At 33.9% G+C, this 20,733-nt stretch overlaps 1 protein-coding gene and 1 long non-coding RNA gene across 2 annotated transcripts; one reads left to right on the forward strand and one right to left on the reverse strand.

Moving 5' to 3' along the window:
• Positions 1–1,046: 1,046 nt before the first annotated feature.
• LOC108209803 (probable pre-mRNA-splicing factor ATP-dependent RNA helicase DEAH9) lies at positions 1,047–17,589 on the reverse strand. Its single transcript, XM_064087030.1, has 24 exons — positions 17,430–17,589; positions 17,154–17,298; positions 15,294–15,368; positions 14,592–14,681; positions 14,293–14,372; positions 13,605–13,674; positions 13,409–13,494; positions 12,454–12,523; positions 12,043–12,138; positions 11,410–11,515; positions 10,224–10,270; positions 8,542–8,625; positions 8,378–8,431; positions 7,916–8,016; positions 7,129–7,219; positions 6,290–6,454; positions 5,991–6,080; positions 5,684–5,755; positions 4,504–4,602; positions 4,187–4,273; positions 2,612–2,665; positions 2,442–2,521; positions 1,581–1,908; positions 1,047–1,246 (listed from the first exon to the last, which is right to left on the reverse strand). Exons 1-23 carry the CDS (start codon positions 17,528–17,530, stop codon positions 1,761–1,763), a joined length of 2,091 nt encoding a protein of 696 aa, XP_063943100.1. The 5' UTR covers positions 17,531–17,589; the 3' UTR covers positions 1,047–1,246; positions 1,581–1,760.
• A 2,021-nt stretch (positions 17,590–19,610) lies between these two features.
• LOC135150141 (uncharacterized) lies at positions 19,611–20,491 on the forward strand. The gene is made up of 3 exons (XR_010288440.1): positions 19,611–19,740; positions 19,861–19,969; positions 20,045–20,491. It is a non-coding gene; the product is annotated as an uncharacterized LOC135150141 (long non-coding RNA).
• The last annotated feature ends 242 nt before the right edge of the window (positions 20,492–20,733 follow it).

Here is a 20,733-nt window from a genome sequence, read left to right on the forward strand (position 1 = left end):
TTTATAATTATGTCAAATAAAATTATATTATGTTAAATTATATTATATATTTTATATCTTGTTAAACAATAGCTAATTATTATTTTATCAATCTCGCATTACCATTATATTACCATTATACCAAATTTGTATGATATGATTATATTATTATAATATGTTTCTTAGTACTCATATTTATTATTATATTTACATTTTTATGTGCATTATTTTTGTAGTTGTAGTTCTGAAATGATAAATATCATATAAATTCATTACAAGAAAAAATTTTAGTTATTTTATATTTAAATTTTATTACTAACTTCAACTAAAAATATTTATTCTTAAACATACACAAACCGCACAAACCGCACCGCACCACACCGCATTTTTGTGGTGCGGTTTACGTGGTTTTTATCCTAGCGCGGTGCGGTTGCGGTTTGAGTTTTCAAGCAAACCGCATACGCGGTTTGGTCTGCGGTTTTGATGAAAAACCGCACCGCCCACACCGCGATCACCCCTAATTTTGATTAGTTTGTCTTCAAAATTATAGTAGCATTTTGAACTAACAATGATGGATGACAGATAAAAAAAATATAAAAGCAAAGGTTTTCAGATGATAATAGCTCACATTTTCCATAATAAATTTGGCTCTTGTCTTAAGTCCTATTGCTCAAAAGAGACTATCAAAGTATCAAGCAAGGAAATGCCCGAGCGGGACTCGGGAGTTTGCAACTGTAAGTTTCTTTTAACCCAGCCCCCCAACCCGAACCCAAAACACCATTTTATGCCATCAACATCGAAATTACTTTGGATAATTTTGCAAGATTCTCATTTTGAGAAGTTCGATTTGTGTGCATGCTCTTTTTCTTGTTCGCCAATCACCTGTTTTTTTTTTCCCCTGGAATTGCAACGCTTATCGACATTATCGCCTTATCCCTGGTATTGTATACTAAATTATAACCAACGTCTTAGTTACAAAAATTTTAAGGTTCAAGCAATTGGTAGAGTAATACAAATTTAATTTCGGTAATCGACCATACCCAGAAAACGAAAAACTGCCTTCTGGAGATCTTAAAGTAGAAAACTATTACTAAGGAAGGGAAAAATGTGGTGACAATCTAAATAATTAATACTTTACATTACAATCCACTTGGTAGGATTTGGTATAGATGTTAATAGTTTCAATTTCCATACATTGGCTGAGATGTACACATCTTTCCAACTAGCTGCAGCTGTAATATCTCATTCATCTCAGCTTGTTTTCAATCTGCATGTGACAACAAGATATAATTATTAGAAAAACACTGGCACGCATTAAGTTGCATCAAAATATAACACCTAAATTTCATTTGTACTTTCCTGTATCAAAAATATACACTTCAGATCACTTTAAATCCTACCTAGTGATGGCAGTAAAATCACCTATGTGGCTTAAAAATGGAAGCGTAGGAAGAAGACATGATTTGGTAACAATAAAAATTCTAAAACAATATATCAATAATTACTAATCCACTTGAGAGAAGTAATTGATCAGTATATGCTTTTCAGGCAGGCCTTGAACAGAGAAACAATGGGCAACAACAAATTCTGTTGTAGAGTACCTCAATATGTGGACGGGCTTCCCCATAAACAATCAGCAAAATGTTTTCAATGTACAGGTCTTCAGGGCTTCATGATCTGCACAATATTGATAAGTTTTCTTTTTCTTTCGATTCAGGAACAAAACAATTGTGCTGGGTTCTTGTCCAATAAGTGGCATGACTTTATCTTTTGAGGACATCTTATTGATGAAAGGAATCTGGTTGTCGGTGTCGGTAGAAGTGTGGAGCAGCCTCTATCAGCCAAGCAGGATCGATGGTAATTACATTGCGCATATACTGGCGATCAGTTGAGACTAGTGAATGAAATAATATCCATTTAGGATTAACTCTGCACTTCAAAAAACTGTAGTTAGAATATTATATTAATAAGCAACATATGAAGTAAAGGTCGCAAAGGAAATGCAATATGTCGACACATGTGGGGTTATGAGAGCTGCATATGAAGTAAAGGTCCCAAAGGAAATGCAATGCATTCACGCATATGGGGTTGAGAGTGCTGGTCAACTAATCAAATGTATTCAGGTTTGCGTTGAAACTGGACCCAATATTATTTTTGGTATATTATTATAAGAAAGTGTAAAGAGCAAATCATCATGCACTCCCAATTGCTAGTGACCAAGCTTAAAGCTCAGATAAAGGCAGCACTGGCACTTTGAGTGGATGAAGGGAGTATAAAGATATTGACAAGCGAGCTGCATATATTCAGCTTCATAATCACCAACTGCTACAATTTCTAACATGTTTCTTTTCCCAGTGGATTTCTTTCAACGTTTATGTGTGCTCTTAAATGTTTATTATATAATACACATAAAAGTTCTTTCAAGGTGATCACACAGCCATGCTATACTGCTATCTGCTTACCTAAATAAGATAGATGATGGGTGAATATAAACTTCTTGAGAACCTCTAAGTGTCTTATACATTCCAGAATGGCTGAAGGCCTGCAGAGAAGTTTAAAAAAAATTAGTAAGTTGTCATCAAGTGAATGATATATTTTCAAATGCACTTTCTTTGCAGATAAAATGTCGTACTTCTAAACGACAAGCATTGGCAAAATATCCAGCAGTTACTGCCTTTCTCACTACCTGCAATATTCATAATCATCAGAAAGAAACAAAATTAATATTCTCTCTTTCAATACTGCTTCTCATAGAGAAACGAAGAAAAACCATCTTAAGTTTGCTGTGGTTTTCAAGGTATTTCCACACAATCAGTTAACTTCAACTAACACACTTATCCCTCAAAAAAACAACAAAACTAACATACACTTGTATGAAATTAAATTATGGAGACAAAATTCACTTAAGAGAGTTTTTTCAACAATCCCAATATGGAGACTGGATAATAGTGTCAGACCCTTGGTGGGCATATAGCTCAAAACAAGGGAACTAAATATTGTACCTGAACAAAGTAAGAAACAATAATTAACAATCACCATCCACCTATGCAGTAGAAACAAGTGCTCATGCATGCCAGTTTCTTCATACTATTCTCAATTTCTTGCCGTCAAATTAGTACTTGCAACACCCATCTCACAGTAAAAATTTGTGTAGAATCAGTAAAAATCATGCATATAAATTTTGAGTCTGATATTGAATATGCCCACAAGAAGCATTTTGTCAAGAGCACTCGCAGCAGAAAATCTAAGGTTACTGAAATCCAGAAGAATTTTCCCTTGGTTTTAGCCCTTATTTTGGTTACTTTCTGGAGGGTTGGGATGATTAGGTACTCAGGTGGATTTCTGGTGGCCTACGATAATCGAGGGAGACTGTCGCACAGAAACATGTCAAGCAATGAAACACCAAGTCCAGGGTAGGCTAAAGTGACCCCTAAGTTGCTTAATTTGTGCGACTTGATTAAGCATGGCTTCATTATGAGCTAGTCCATTTTATCTAAATCCTTCATAATCTCCAAACCATGAATTTTAATATAATCTACAAAATTATTTACGAAGTACAGTTAAAATAATTGATTTGTACAGCCTCAGATCACGATTAGATACCATTACTTGTGCATATTGAATATCAAGTCGCGAAACAACTATTTATAGACTTCAATAAGAAAATAAATAAAAGATGAAAAAACTCATGTAAATAATAATATCAATTCACAAAGGCACACATTGACCAGAGCATATACTGACAAAAGGAGGAGCAAGGGTGTTGCTTGCAGCTAAATAAGAAAGAAGAATGAAGGAAAAAGAGGAAGGAAGTAACTTGGGGGACAAGACTCCTCTCGATATCCCTAGACCCTAATCCACAAGTTATATTTTTACTTAATTAATGGACCAGATACCCATGGTGTTGCACCCTTGCCAATAGAAGCCTTATGATGCCATATATGGGTAGGGTAGCTATGGCGACAAAGATGCCTGGACTTCTTTGGCACCTGGATGCTATAGCAACGCCACCATACCAACAACTCAAATCTTGTATTCTTTGTTTATCACTGAACTACAGTGACTAATGACACTGCATTTCAATGTTCACAGTTTAGTTATCATTTATCTATGAGTCTTGAGGTGCATTAAAGATCTAGTAAGACCGGAACATGTCAGGATTGCTTTGACTTTCACATGGATAAGGGTAAAATCAAAGTTAAATAACCTGTGTATCACCATCACAGGATTTCAAGATTATGCCAATTCTCTGTGCTGTTCTTCTGAGTTGTTCTCGGATTTCAATCACCTTTTTCTGCAACAAATTAAAATGAATTAATATTGTTAATCAATAAATATACAGATATGATATATTTATAGCCAATGCTATATTTGTTTATGAATAATGACAAATTACAAATACATATCTTTTGGTAGAAGTGAATCAAATAAAAAGTTTTTTTTATCGGCATACACCAAGGTCAATCGGAGAATAGCCCAGCAAATTAATACAATACACTATTACATCTCAGGGAAGACACGCACCATGGCTTGATAGTTCACAAAGTTCTTGTGACACCACGTTGGAGATTTATTACACTTAAGAAATCCTTTGTAGACATTCAGGAAGGTCACATGATCACCCTGCACATTGCGAAGTACAAAACAAAAGCTTTAAGTCTCTTAACAATATTGATGATACTCCATGAAATCATAACAAAGGAAAACAGTATATTTTACATATATAGGACATCAACTCAAATACAGTTCGTCCATAATTATGAGGTAAAATAAAAATATGAAGGGAGGTAGATGTCTGGCTGCGCCTGGGAGAAAAAGTGACAACCTAAAGAATTAAAGAAAAGGCAGATATATAAAACGGAAGGCTAAATTTGTATTTCATATTAACTATTATATGTATTATAAAAATTACTAGTAAATAATAACAATAAAGAAAGAGCCTAGTTTCCTAGGCAGGATAAGCACATAGACCTCGACTGCAGAAAACCGGCACAGATATTGTGTCGAACTATACAACCAACTCTAATCAATCAGAAAAATTGTAACAAGTATCGGCCAAGGATGCGAGAGCAATTGTATTTAAAATTATTAAAAAAAGGTAAAAGACATAATTATAAATCATTCCACAATAAAAAAATTTAAAAATAACCGGTGCTTTGCACAGGCTATAAGCTAGTGATATCTATAAACATGGACTGTGTCTAAGTACAGAACAACACAGTTTCAACGCTTACTTTCTCTGCCCCATATATATGGTATACTTTCCTTGTACTTTATAAATGTTAAGGTGCAGGACAAATCATTTTTGCTTGTCAGGACACATTGTGTATTTGTATTCAATGTAAATTTTCAATATTCTGTCCCAAATAGATGCTTGTCAACCTAATAATAGCATCAGCCTGTTTTCAGAGAAAATATACATATTATGTTAACCCAGTATTACGTTTTCATCTATTGTTTCTACGGGTCAAAATAGTTCATAAATATTGACTTTGTAAAGTCAAAAGGCATGAAAAATTTACTTGCTGATATGCAGCACTAGTCATGTAAACAGTTTGAACAAGAACAAGAACACAAAAAAACATAAAACAAAGAAAAATTAATATTGATCAGTAACATCATTCGCAACAGTATATACGTTCTTTTATGATCTAACGAATGCTAAACCAACTTCTTATAAACCAAACATAAGTTGATATAAAACCTCGGCAGCAGCAAATCTCATCTTTGCTTCATCTAGCTCTTTCTGTGATCCCCTAGAAGATACCCAGATAGACTGCAAAAGAAATTTTAAGAAAGAAACATGAGCTTTACTACACTATTCACAATATCTTTAGCATCTCAAGATACTTGCAGACATGTGAACACTTAATATATTCACAGAAACCTCTTAAGGTGCAACTTATCATACAAATATTGTACTGTTCAGCTCAACATGGTCATTTTTCTATGTTATTCAAACAGCATAATCAAATTCAAGTAACAAGGAGAAAATAATGATGTTTGTCTACCTGTATGGAAAGAACAGCAGCGATTGTTAAGATCTCTTCAGAACATCCAAGCTCATTTGAAGCTAAAATCATTTTCGAGATCATTGGGTCCTACAAAAGAAAAATTGGGGTTCAGCCCGTCATTAATACAGATTCTGGTCAAAACGGCTAGGTGGGTGGTTTCCCTTCCCACTTGACAAAAGTCAAAACAGACAGTACTATAGTTATGAAAAAAATACCACCATCTCAATTCTCATGTGTACACACTCAGGAAGAGATAACTATTCAATTTTCTAACAGAAAGATAAAATGCGACATACTAAAGGAATCTCCGCGATTTGGAACCCAGCTGGTGAAGTAAGTTTGGCGTCATCATCAACAACTCCAAGAGAATATAGCACTTCAAGTGCTCTGATCATTGCTTCAGGCGACGGCGATGCAGGCCAATCAAAGCCTAGGATATTATCTATGCCCAGCGCTTTTAACTGAGAATAATACAAGTCAGTGAATCATAACGATCCCCTGCTCCTAGGAGTATTTCCAAAGAGAGCTCTTTGCTGAATTAAGTGTAACATTGCACTCAACAAATTTAAGATGTTTACGCAGGAGATGAGAATTTAAGATATGAAAAGAAACCCTATATTGCACGTAACATACAGGTGATGCGTTGCACAGGTATATAAATGTTGTAACTTATAGGTAACACGGGCAAAAAGGATACATTAGATATAGTTCCTACATCTTTTAAGTATGGTTTGAAACATATCTCTATCCTACTTCTTTGACCAAATAGACAAATATGATAGTGTTTTTACGATAAATCAGTAGGTTCCACGCATAAATGTAAAGCAGTACAGGATTAACCCAGCTTAAACCATACTTTAAATAGAAATTTCAAGACATCACCCTACCAGTACAAGTTTATAAATTGATACTCGTAAGTATCTAGATGCAATTATGAAATGATACCCTGTTCCAGCCCCTCCCATAGGCATATGATACACAGCAGTCAGTAAATGTGAGTGGTATCCAATATAGAATGACAGAATACAAAACTTAAACAAATTAAGCTTACAGTACGTAGTGCATACAGATTTTTATTTGGAATACAAACCAATCCTCCCTGCTTCCACATTCAAGAACATAATAAAGAACACACCTGAATGACAGAGGACACAAGACTTGTTCTCTGGATCTCTGGAATCCCCTCTGTTGACATTTCCTTGAGGTAATACTCTTCTGTGTATAGCCTAATACCATAAAGAGCGAATATACAAGCTCAAATCAGAGTTGTTCAACAAAGTCTTGCTCTCCAACAAAATTAAAACAATAACATTATAAATTTCCTGACAGGAACTCATGATTGCTATTTGAGTAAAATGCAAAGATAAATTATTTATATATTTTACAAACCCATTTTTATCACAAATGCACCAAAGAAGAGGGACTTAGACATAATTGCGGAAAAAAGAAATATCCAATGCCAGAGATAAGATCGAAAGTAGAAAGATGAAGGCAAGCAAATACATATGAAAGCAATATATCAGAATCACGAGTTATCGAACTCTTAAATCTAGAAGGATCCCTCAAAGTGAAAATTACATACGATAGATACCTAGTGGCTACTGCATTGTTCATGTAAGCTGAATAATTAAAAGGGACATATCAGTAAAGACTTGGCCAAAACAAATACCACCCTGAACTAACGAGAGATGTTATGGAAAATGTTCTTCCATCAATTCTAAGAAAATTAACAGTCATATCACTGATCACACCCTGTTTTCAAGATCTTAATTGCTTCAAAGTGAGCCCACGGCAGAATTGGGACACCAGTATCAGACCCAAACCACTAAATCTTCTGGATAGTTATGATATATTGTAATACTATGCACAGCTTTTAAAAAAAACTATTTTCAACAAAATGCAAGAACTTTTCAGCAAGACACCTATAACATTTTCCAGGACGTACTCGTCCAGCCCTTCCAGCTCTTTGCCTAGCTGATGCTTTAGATATTGGTGCTACTATCAAATTTTCAACATCTGTAATCTGCAAGTTGTAACGAGAATCAAGTTAAAAAGGCCATGAAAATGCTGCGTATTTAGATATAATTTCAATATTACATCCAGAAACCAGGGGTAGCTCTAAGCAAGTATGTAACAAAAAGAAACCTATTGTTCAAGATACAATTTACAACTGTGTTTCAATAGCCAGGTAGCTTCTGTTAGACACTGGAACAGATATTCTGCCAAGTAAATCTGAGAGTCTGAGAATATCTGAATATATAATTATAGGACTAGAATATAGGACATAGCTTAGGTAAATTTATAAGAGAATTTGACAAAATGAGGATATGCAAGACACACAAGACAGCATGCACAATGCACACCATAAAGGAAACTTAAGATACCGGGTTGTAGAAGCGCTGTTTTGAGAACCCACTATCAACAACATATACAACACCCTGCATGATTGAATTAAAATAAAGTGTTAACTGAGAGAAGATTGAGCATTGCCAATGCACATCAGCTGCATTTCATCTAACACTTCTCTTTCGGTATGTGTTGCTAATACCTCCAAAGTTAATGATGTTTCGGCAATATTTGTTGATAGCACCACCTTCCTTTTACCTCTAGGCGTGGGAGAAAACACAAGGTCCTGTAGAAATATCAGTAAGGGCAAATCTTAGTTTACCACATCCATAATCATTTACAGTAAAAACTCTATAAATTAATAATGTCGGGATCGGGAAAATTTATTAATTTAGAGAGTTATTAATTTATCGATAAATTAATAATTATTAATTTAAAGAGTTTTTAATCGATTATACTGTACATATCAAACAAAAAGGCATATTGTATATAAATTAATATACCAAACAAAAAGGAAAATTAGTCCATACCTCTTAGAATTACATTGCAACGAGCTTTAAGACTCAATGTAAATTAGTAACTACCATGTTCATATGTATTGAAAATCAATAACGACTTTTAAAGTACTGTACAACAAATGTAAACAGGAGGAATAAATGAGTTCAATATATTCTTAAACAAGTTTTGCATATATAAATTACATGAATATATTAGAGTATTCAAACCATATCTCACGGGATGGCTTTCCATCTGAAGGGTATTGTGAAATCTAAAAGGAAAACAGACAACTATTGAATCATATTTCAATAGAGTGTAATATATCTTTTTCAGTTTCTATGAATTATTAATTTATGATTTTCTTGGGACCGAAAATTATAAAGGGATCTCCCAAAAAATTATTATCTTATTATTTTATCGAGTTTTTCAATTTTTTACATTGGCCCAAGTCGGGACCGGACAAATTTATTAATTTAGAGAGTTTATTAATATACTGAGTATTATTTTAAAGAGTTTCTACTGTATTTGCATGCCAAATAAAGGCCTCGTTTGGTACGCTGTAACTCAACGCAGTAACCTACAGTTCCATGGAACTCATCTAAATGACAGTGTTTGGTTGTATGGTATTAAAAGTGAGTAAAGTAACTTACACTTCCATGGAACTTCAACTTCCTGTGAAACCGTGTAACCTAGTTACACAGCTGATGCGTGGTTTTTCTGGGTTACGCAGTTGTTTGCTTTTTATTATTATTATTAAAATATCATAATTTTACATATTTAATCATGGTCAAATCCAAAAAATTAAATTATAAATAAATATTATATCAAAATTGTTTATTTAATAATATATTATTTTTTATTTAGGATTTACTCATATCACATATATCAATTATTAAAGAAAAGATAACTTCTTCTTAATAATATTTACTATATATTATTATATATGTTTATTTTATATAACAATTTATCCATCTTAAATTTTATTTTTTTTCTTCTTAAATTATGAAACATAAATTTTGTTCTATATTTTATTTATTTTTATTTAGATATTACTAATATTATATTAATATATCATCTCATCTAAATAATTTTTTATATTTATAAATATCGTATTTCTTTTCTTTTTATATTAGATTAAAATTCTTATTATTTTATGTTAATAATACATATCAAATCATTTTTTTTATTTATTTATATATTTGTAATATATTATTTTGATATTATCTAAATTGTTAAAATTATATAGTTATAGATGTGGTATGTAGTACAACCAAACACTGTAATTATCAGTTACACAGCAACTACACGTTGTAATCTACTTCCAAGTAACCTTGAGTTCCTATGTAACCAAGAATCCTGCTAAACAAACAAGGCCAAAATAGTAACCTGGTCTGCTCGTGAAAGTCCAGAATACAAAGGCAAGATAGTCAATCCTGTAATTGTCAGCCAAAAATGATGTCAAACAAGAATGTTAAATTATTCTTCAATCACTGGTTGATGCAAAATTGTTTAGTAAGGCTAGCAAACACATAATCGGAGACAAAAGATTGACATTACATATTATCACATTTCAGCAGAGATGACATTAACGCATATTAAAGTCACCTCATTATTAAAATTTTTGATCATATGAAAGTCAAATTTTACTATAATATTAAATCACAAGCAGTTACTGCATCTCTACACTCCATTAGAAAGACCTAGAGCGATACATGCTATCCTTTAAAGCTAGGAAGCATGAATGCGGGTGCGGGGGTGCATAATATGGGGATTACATGAGTTCCGCAAATTATAAATATAGGGATTTGGGTGCGTGGGGATTCGTCAAAGTTTAAAATATTAGAAGACATATATATATATATATATATATATATATATATATATATATATATATATATATATATATATAAGTCTTTGTATTTTAATTAACTCAAATACACACATTAATAAATTCCTCATTTTTTGTGATCAATAGTATTTCGCAAAAAAAGATATCAAACATAGTAAGTGAAGTAATCAATCATCTCAAACAAAAAATATTAGCAGTCAGTTACAATGAAATCAAATAATCAACCTAAAAGTCAAAGTGTTAAAGTAGTTGTTAACCAGTCAACTAGCCATATATCTACATATACATACAACAGTGGAGTCTGGACATATACATACAACTGTCAAAAAAGGCACAGATCGATGCATACATATGCACAGATATACAGATCAATTACAACCAACCCAAGCAATTAATATATCCACTACTGAACAATGAAAGAACAGAAATGGTAAAGGAAGCCGGCGATGATGGTGACTGAAAGATTACCAACTCTACCCCTCTGAATCCCGACCAAGAAATACAGGGATATGCCTGGAGGTGCACCTCCACGCACTGAGTGCGCAGTGCACCTCCTCAGTGCGGCACCCTTGATTTCTATCCCTAAAGCATAAATGAATATACTGTACAAGCATTTTCGATATAAAATATGCTGAATCACCTTTTCTGAATTCCCCTAGCTAAAACCACAAGGGTTTCACTTGTAATGTATGTTCATATGTATAATATAATCTTTAAACTTACCAGGGGAGGACTTTCCATTATTTTGAGCTTCTTCTGTCAGCAGTTCTACAGCTGCATCAATATCATCCTGGCCAGTAAGGAATACTAAAATATCTCCTGGTGGCTCCTACATATAATTATTAAAATACAGACCCAACATAAGTCATTTTATGGTATTTCTCCATTCCAAAGTATAAACCGATTTACATAAAAAGTAAATTTTGAAACAATTTGCATCTTTATCAGTCAAAAATTGGTACAGAACTAGTATTTACTCACGATAGAACAACTATAAGTGTCTTGTCACCTAATCAAATTAACTGATTCGTATATGTAATAAATTAACAATCTCTATTATCCAGACTCCTTAGCATGCCACAAGTGGCCATGACGGACCCTCAACACTCAGACATGTAATCTAGGCCAAATAAATGAAACTATATTCAATTAAAAAAAACAGGTCTAGCCACGTTTAATAGTTTCAAGCCCCCATTCTTGCACAAACTCAAAGGGAATATCAAGCCCCCATTCTTTCAAGGGATAGATGATTCCCACATGGCATCAGATTTTATAATATATATAAAAACAGTATCAAACAAGTCCAGATTCTCTGAGAGCAGTCCAGTCATCTTCATTAATATATATATAACCTACCTGATTATGAATAGACATTACGGTAGAAACAGCAGCCCGAAGATAATCTGGAACAGGTTCTTCAGCATAAAAAACTTGTACATTGTATCCTCTACCCTGGAAGTAAGGCAATAGTTATTGACTGTATTATTTTACAATCCATTCCCAGAGGACGGCCGAAGTTACGAAATATAATTCCCAGACATATGGATTGGCTAAAGAGTATTTAAATGAGTATGTCCAAATCCCACGGTAGAAGGATGAAAAGATTAAATTTGACAATGTACTTTTATTGTTTACACATGACATGCTTTTGCAGACAGAGGGATTAAAACTGAGAAAAATTGATATTCTGTACCAAATGTCACAGTGATGTTGATAGACGCATAACATCATATTCTCAAAAACATACTACCAAAAAATTTAAAATACCTCAACAGAAAGAATCGCCGGCTCTGTCTTCAGTCCATGCTGCTTATCTTCGCTACCTCGGCGTTTTTTGCTAGCATTAAAACAAAACCATTATTTACACTCACAAAATATAAGCTCCTCGACAGCAATCAGGCAGAAAAATAGGTATCAATAACAGACTAGTACATGAATTAATATTGTACAATGCCTTGTCCAGTATCCACCAACTAAATGAAAAAAAAGATCAGGAAGGTAAAAATGCCAGCAAGTTCAGACATTCTGTTCTAGATTTTGTACTTTTGTAATCCATGTGACTTGTTGGTTATGGTAGTGACTAAACCGAGTCTGAAATCCATCAGGCATGTAATAGTATTAAGATTTGCAGGGCTGTTATTCCCTCCTGAGAGCCCAAGATAACTACTTCTATTAAATTTCTCTAGTATCATGATAACCTTCTATTTCGTCCGAGTTCTTTTCCTCGTTTAAAAACATTATTGACCATATATTAGTATGCTGCTTATGGTTATATTATTATTATTTTCTTACATCTTATAACTACAATTTGAAATTAAGCATCCAGACCATCTCTTTTTGTTCGTACTATCTAGGCATTAGCAATTTAGCATTATTCAGTATAATGTTTTCATGTATTCTTTATTATTATGTCGATTTAAATAGCGAACACAATAGTTGTGCATCAAGAAGCAATTTTTTCATTGATGTAAAGCAATGGCCTTGGCTTCAGCCCTTTTGCCAATATTATAACATCATTAAATTAATACAATACTTAAAAGCAACAGATGCCGTATATTGAAACAGGTTATTATATATTTCAGTTCTACTGCCAACACAAAACTTGAGAAGCATCGAATAAGACAACATGAAGCTTTTCCATTATTATATAATACTGCAAATGGAAGTATACTGGAATGCAATAAGAAAGTAGGCTACTTTTTTATAATAAAAGATAGAAAACCTTGTGTCGAAAAAAGCAGCCATAGATTTTGCTTCAATTGTAGCTGAAGCAATAATTAGACGAAGCTCAGGACGCCGCCGCTGGATCTGCACTCATTGAAGATCATTAAAGATAGCACATGGTAAATTAACAGAAACACAATACTCTCCACAGAAAAAATTGATATTATTTTTGTCTTGAATGTTGTAAACCACACCTTTTTAAGAAGACCTAGTAAAATGTCTGTTGAAATGGACCTTTCATGAGCTTCGTCTACCATTATAACACTGAAAAGAAATGATACCCAAGTTATATTGAATTCTTAAATACAAATGTAACATGACATAACACTTTCAAATAATAACGATACAAATGTCAAATATATAAAAGGAAAAAGGCTAAGCAGTTAAAAAAAGACAGGAAGTGTTGCCGTGGACAAACTAGAAGAAGTATACAGCTCACTTTTGTCTTGTATTTAAATTTTGCACGCATTTTGACATATTTTGATAATAGATTGCAAAAGATCAACAGGGAATCAATCAGTAGGATGGCATTTAAGAAATGCACAATGGTAACACAAGAATTAGACATATTTAAGCTTTACTTGATTCCATGGATATTGCAGAAACCATATATATAGTATATATCACATGTTGCAGTGTTTAAGAAGGTTAAAGCAGTAACGTATATACAATCACCAATCTATAATACTTACCAGTTTCCGTGTTATACTCCTTTACACAAGTATATAAAATATTTCATATATACTAGTGTCAATAAAAAAAATTACTGCTACAAAATAATATGTAAACTTAATGTTAGAGGAGTGAACAGACTCCAAGGATGAGAATTAACAAAAGGAAAATATATATATTTTGGAAGGCCTCTCATACTATAAACATTACCTATATTTGCTCAATAGTGGATCAGTCATCATTTCACGGAGTAATACTCCATCAGTGAGAAATTTGACCCTAGTAAGTTCCTGTTTTTCCAAAATAAATATCCAGCAATTAAAGCATGCATATCATTGAACTTCTATGATAAAAAAAAATATATATATATATATATGTATATATCTGTCTGACATGACAATATCAAAATAAAGATTCCCTAAAAACATTTTAAACATCTAAAAGACATGCAAGAAGCAATGCAGCAACATAAGTAAAATGGTGTCAAATTGAAAAATTGGAAGCCCTACTGAATTAGTTAGATCTTCAAATCGAATCGTGTAACCAACTTCGTCTCCAAGCTTGACTCCCATCTCTTCAGCGACCCTTGAAGCAACTGCCTATATAGCAAACATATTTTAAGTAAGGACTCCACAGTACTAGTGACCAAGCACAAACTGAAGACAACCAACCACATACAGGAGCTGAAACTTTAAAGACTACATATTACAATCAAGATGCTTACTAATTATGTTATAAAAGGATTTTTAAGCAGATTACAATAATTTACCAGTAATGTATTAAGAATTTATTTATTTATTTTTTTTTTTTTTGGGGGGGGGGGGGGGGGGGGGGGGATATGTACATCATAGAGTGAACATTACAGAGATGGCATTTATCCATTTGGTATTTCAAATTCGTGGGTCTAAAATAATTTAAGATTGTGCTCTGGAACATAAGATTCACTTCAAATGACAGGAATTAAGTTATCATTTCAAAAAATCAGATTAAGCATGTATTTTTAAATGCCTTGAAATTTTACTAAATCGCAGTTCAAATTCTTTAGTTCATCCAAACATGTCACTTGACCAATAACCCAATTCAAATTCTTTTGGTTATCCAAACATGTCATTGGACTTGCAATATTTTAATATATTCAAATGAAATAGTTAACTCTTAATTACAGTTACAAAGTAAAATCACCGTATTTACTTAACAAGCAACAACCCTACCTGGACAGCAAGTCTTCTTGGTTGAGTACAAGCAATAACTCTACCTCCCTCCGCCCATCCAGCTTCTTTTAGATACTGCAATTTAACAAAACTGTAATATAAGCTCTCTAATTAAATACATATATCTTAAGAGCAAGTCCAATAGATTAGCTAAATGAGCTCATAAAGTCATATTTAGATAATATATTAAAAAAGAGGTATTCCAACACTATCCTAGTGATTACCTAAATCAATAGCACGTCCTCAAATCTCCTAGCCATTACCTATTTTTAGGTAACCTCTAGTCATTACCTATTTATTATTGAAGAATAACATATTCATCTCCCTCCTTTCTTTATCTTTTCCCTTCTTTTCCCCTTCTCTCCCTCAAATTTATTATTAATTAAAATAATAATAGGGGAACAAATATAGGGATTCCTATTGGAGTTAACACTAAAAATACATTACCTAAATCACTAAGACTCACTAAGATTCATTATTTTATATTATTAATTATTAATAGGTAATGAGATAGGTAACCTATTGGACTTGCTCTAAGGCTTTAGGAGTGTTGGTATCTTATTATTGTATCATAGCTCGAATGTCTTAAATTTAAACCAGCCTCACCCCAATTTTCTTCAACTCATAATGTGGAGTATGCAAATATATATATTATTGACCTTAAATTCATTTTTAAGTTTGATACTGTAAAAATGCTATGTATTTAAACATGATGGAGGCAAAACATTGCTTAATGTACTTTTCTAGTGGAAGATGCACATTTTCATTTTGGTAACCACAGCTTGTTATAACCCAACAGAACAATTTCTTGTCACAGCAATCAAATATGTCTGTCCATTGCAAATGTAAGCATCAACGCTGCTCTAATGATTGCGACATGAAGGCTTGGTTCCTGCCACAGACTGACCGGAAAGTATTTGATCAATTGGCTGACTACTTTGGGGGCCAGAGGACATTGCTTAAGAGCTCAAAGAAAATAGGGTAAGTAAAAACAAGGGAGACACATTAACGTCTTTGCATTATGAGGTGAATTCAGGGGAGAGAGACCCTATGAACTGCGGGTGCTTTAGGGGAATATCTTTTACTTGAAGCAAAGTGTTATGCGGCTTAGCAAAATTGTGCAAAAATGGAAGAGTTGGTGAGCAATGAGCATAAATTCCTTACAAAATTACACAGATTTCATCCATTAATCCATTACAAAGATGAGAACATCGAAGATTTACATTAGGATATGCTCGAACATTGGCAAGAGATGAGGAAGTAAAACAGCACCTGATATTGATTTTCATAGCCTCCTACTAATCCACTATAACACTTTTTAATTAAAAAATGGCTCTTAGAGTGCGGCCAATAGGCTATTATTCGAGTCAAACCGAGACAAATTGGTTTTAGTTGTCATATTTGAGTTTTATCTCTAAAAGATATACATTTTTGATCGTCACATTGGAGTTTTTTCTTTGTAAGTCTAGTCGAACATAAAAATCTAACGAACCTAAAAATTTGTTCGAATTCAACTCATGGTGATCTAGCTACTCGAAACTTTAATATTCATTTTCAAACTGGTGACCGAAGCCGAACTAATTACACAACATAAACATATATTATCAAGCTTCGATCAAATGAGCCGAGCTCATCAAAATCTCTAATCCAACATACTATTTAATCAAAATTAAAGGCTTTCAAGAGTTAAAATAATCTAGGCATCAACTCAACATTCCCCGAAACACAACAAGTACACCTAACTACATTTTCCAACTATCAACTATTCTAAAGTATCCACATAAATCCCACAAATCAATCCAATTCGAACAATTTTCAATCAAATCAACAAAATCACAAACAAAAGTACAAAACCCTAACCCGAGGAATCTGCGTAGTTTTACCACTGCCAGTCTCGCCAACAATAATCGAAGTGGAATGCGTCTCGACGAGATAAAGAATTGAATTCCGGTACTTATAAACCGGAAGTCTCTGCCGTTGCTTCTCCAAGCTCGCATATCCATAACTAGAATAAAATGTGTATTATTAATCTCGATAAGCTGGAAAGTAAGTTAAATAATGTCAAGATAAACAGTGTGTTTATAATCTCGATAAATAAATAAATTTGCCGGTCGGAGAGCGAGTGGTAGTGATTACGAGGAGGAGGATGAGAGAGAGGAAGAGAAGAAAAGGACGCCGCCTTCTTCGTCGTCGAGTAACTGTGGCTTCTCTGCTCCGGGTTTCCAGAATAGCGACATTTTTTTATTTGTTTGCTCTGGGAGAATGGGGTGACGGCCTTGAATGGCACAGAGTTCAAGAGAATGGGCCTGAAAGTCACAATCCAGATAAATGGCCCTGAATGTCACTTCAAAACGACACTTAAACAAGCGTTAAGGTAAAACGCCGCTGCGTCTTACGTTTGGCCTTGGAAAAAACCAAAACGTGACTTTAACTCACGTTTTCAGTTTGATTGACTTTTTAAAAAAATAAAAAACGTTAGTTAAACATACGTTTCACAAACCAAAAACGGTGATTCAACTCACGTTTTAAACTAAAACGTGTTTTTAACACACGTTTTTAAGATTACTTTTTTAATTTCGTTCCTCAGCTCAATTTATTTTCAAGATAAATTATTCATTCTAAAACCCAAATATGAACCCTAAAATATTAAAAACTATTAATCTACATTTTTAAGATTAATCTTTTTAATTTAATATACAGTACAAATTAATCATTCTGCAACCCAAACCTAAACCCTAAATGTTAACGATTGTAAATTTATTTATTCCGCCGGTTTCTCGGCTTCAGGGCCTTCGGCCCTTCAGCCTCGCATTAATTAGGGTTTAGGCTTGAGGGAGTAGGGCCTACCGGCCCTACACCCTCAATCCTAAACCCTAACGTTCGGCCAATTAATTTACAGTACGAATTAATCATTTTGCAACCCAAACCTAAACCCTAAATGTTAACGATTGTAAATTTATTTATTCCGCCGGTTTCTCGGCTTCAGGGCCTTCGGCCCTTCAGCCTCGCATTAATTAGGGTCCCTCAATCCTAAACCCTAACGTTCGGCCAATTAATTTACAGTACGAATTAATCATTCTGCAACCCAAACCTAAACCCTAAATGTTAACGATTGTAAATTTATTTATTCCGCCGGTTTCTCGGCTTCAGGGCCTTCGGCCCTTCAGCCTCGCATTAATTAGGGTTTAGGCTCGAGGGAGTAGGGCCTACCGGCCCTACACCCTCAATCCTAAACCCTAACATTCGGCCAATTAATTTACAGTACAAATTAATCATTCTACAACCCAAACCTAAACCCTAATTAATGCCAAACCTAAATTCTAAATGTTAACGATTATAAATTTATTTATTCGACCGAGGCCCTAAAGTCTCGCATTAATTTATTTTGATTACTAATACGCATGTACATTTAAAACAATAATATATTTTTTTTGTGGAAACGCTGTTTAATCTGGCGTTATGGGTTGTTTTACAAATAAAAAGTGTAAAACGGGGTTGCGTGTGGCGTTAAGGAAGTTTTTATAAAACGCTGCTTTAAGTCCAGTTTTGAAGTGACAGGGAAGGGCCATTTTTTTAAATTGTGCCAATTGGGGCATTCTGTGCGTAAAACAAGACACTGAGGGCCTTTTCTCGGGAGAATGAATAGATGTGCTACCTTCCCGGGATGAACACGGTTGTTCGAGGTAAAAAATACCGACCCAATTTAACCCGTTTATAAAAAATCCATATCCATATCCATATATTTTTAATCCATGCGAGTGAATGTCCTAAAAATACTTCAAAAATCCATATCCATATATTTTTAATCCATGCGAGTGAATGTCCTAAAAATACTTCAAAAAATACCCATCAATTTACCTGACCCGCTATCCGTTAACCCGTTAACCAATTTCAATTTTTTTCTCATCTTCAACCTCTTTATTCAAATTTTGAATTACATCAAGCTTATGTTTGAATTTGCCATATTCTACCATTACCATACTTTTGATCTTTTCCCACTCTTTAATCCGCAAAGAGTTGTAATCATAATCAGCAAGCCATGGCAACTGATGAGAGTAATTCATCCGCACCGGGTACGGTTTTATATTATTGTTTTGTACGAGGGTATTGTTTTGTACTGGGTTGCTAAACGATCTCCTCTGCATCCTGTTTCTCTTTTTTCCACCGCGAGTTTTATAGAGTTTTTTTGTCATTTCTTCTTGCTTTGATTCTTATACCAACCCGGATACGGCAAGACCAGCCTCCCTCCGCTTCGTACTTCTGGCAAGAATAGGTCGACAAGATCTATTCTACTGTTGGAGATTTGAAGAGGTGTTGGTGGAAGGTTGTTGGGGTTCTGGTGAGCATAGTAGGTTTGGTAGTTCTGCAGTCAGCTTTCGTATCTTGCTGAGTGATTTGGGGTGGTTATTAGTTCTGGTACAGCCTTGGGCCTTACAGAAAAAAGAGAGTATGTGTTTGATTACTGTTGTAGAAATTAATATTATATGTGGCGTTATTCTGTATTTTCTTATCATCCATGTCGGGATTCAAGATTTTAATATCTGATTTTTTTGGATTGATTTTACAGGTCTTGGTATGAATTCTAATCTCAATTCTTGCGGTGAACAACAAAATGAATTAGAATGCTATCTCCGTCCTTAAACGAAGATATTATTGCATCTTGACTTTCTCGGAAGGTTTGTCATTTTGATCCTACAATCTTCCATCTCATCTCTTTTGCATTAAAAAATAATATTAACATGTAGTAGAAGGCCTATAATGAAGCGATGCTGGGATGCTAATCATGACAGAATGCCTGAAATTGATGAGGTTGTCACTATGATAGAAGCTATTGACACATCAATAGGTGGAGGAATGATTCCTGGTGATTAGCCTCAAGGCTGCTTCTGCTTCCGTAGCCACCGAGGTCCATGAAAGCACTACAATTGCATTTTTAAACATAAGGACACAAGGTAGTTTGAGGATAACGAAGGTATTAAAAAGAGATGGTTTTCATAGCCGAGACGATTCGGAGGATGTTGGGTACAGACCATGGAGCTATGCTACATATCTTTACGATTGGGTACTTGAATACACATAGTCTGCTTCTTTGACAGGTGGATTGTGGTGCTGATGTTATTGTCACGCAACTTTTCCATGATACTGATAGTTTCCTCAAATTTGTGAATGATTGTCGACAAATTGGGATAACTATTCTCATACTCATGCCAATGAACAATTAAAAGGGAGTCCTCCGCATGACTGGATTTTGCAAAACCAAGGTATGTATCTTTACAACACTAAGCATTTGGGAGGACAGCTTTTACGATTCTTTAATGTCATGTACTTCTATAGTTACAAAGAAAGAGTACTTATTCAGTGTTGAGAGGTTATGTCTGTTTTAGAGACATATTTTAAGTTGGTCAACTTATTGGCTTTTGGTGTTTTCCTAAGTTTAGAC

The sequence above is a fragment of the Daucus carota genome, chromosome 2 (assembly GCF_001625215.2).
Source record: "Daucus carota subsp. sativus chromosome 2, DH1 v3.0, whole genome shotgun sequence".
Taxonomy (NCBI): Eukaryota; Viridiplantae; Streptophyta; class Magnoliopsida; order Apiales; family Apiaceae; genus Daucus; species Daucus carota.

Coding starts and splice junctions, on each gene's coding strand:
- LOC108209803 (XM_064087030.1), bottom strand. CDS start 17,530: ATGTCGCTATTCTGGAAACCCGGAGCAGAGAAGCCACAGTTACTCGAC. Junction 14,682..15,293: donor CAAGAAGACTTGCTGTCCAG/GTAGGGTTGTTG, acceptor TTTGCTATATAG/GCAGTTGCTTCAAGGGTCGC. Junction 6,455..7,128: donor TTGTGTCCTCTGTCATTCAG/GTGTGTTCTTTA, acceptor TATTATTCTCAG/TTAAAAGCGCTGGGCATAGA.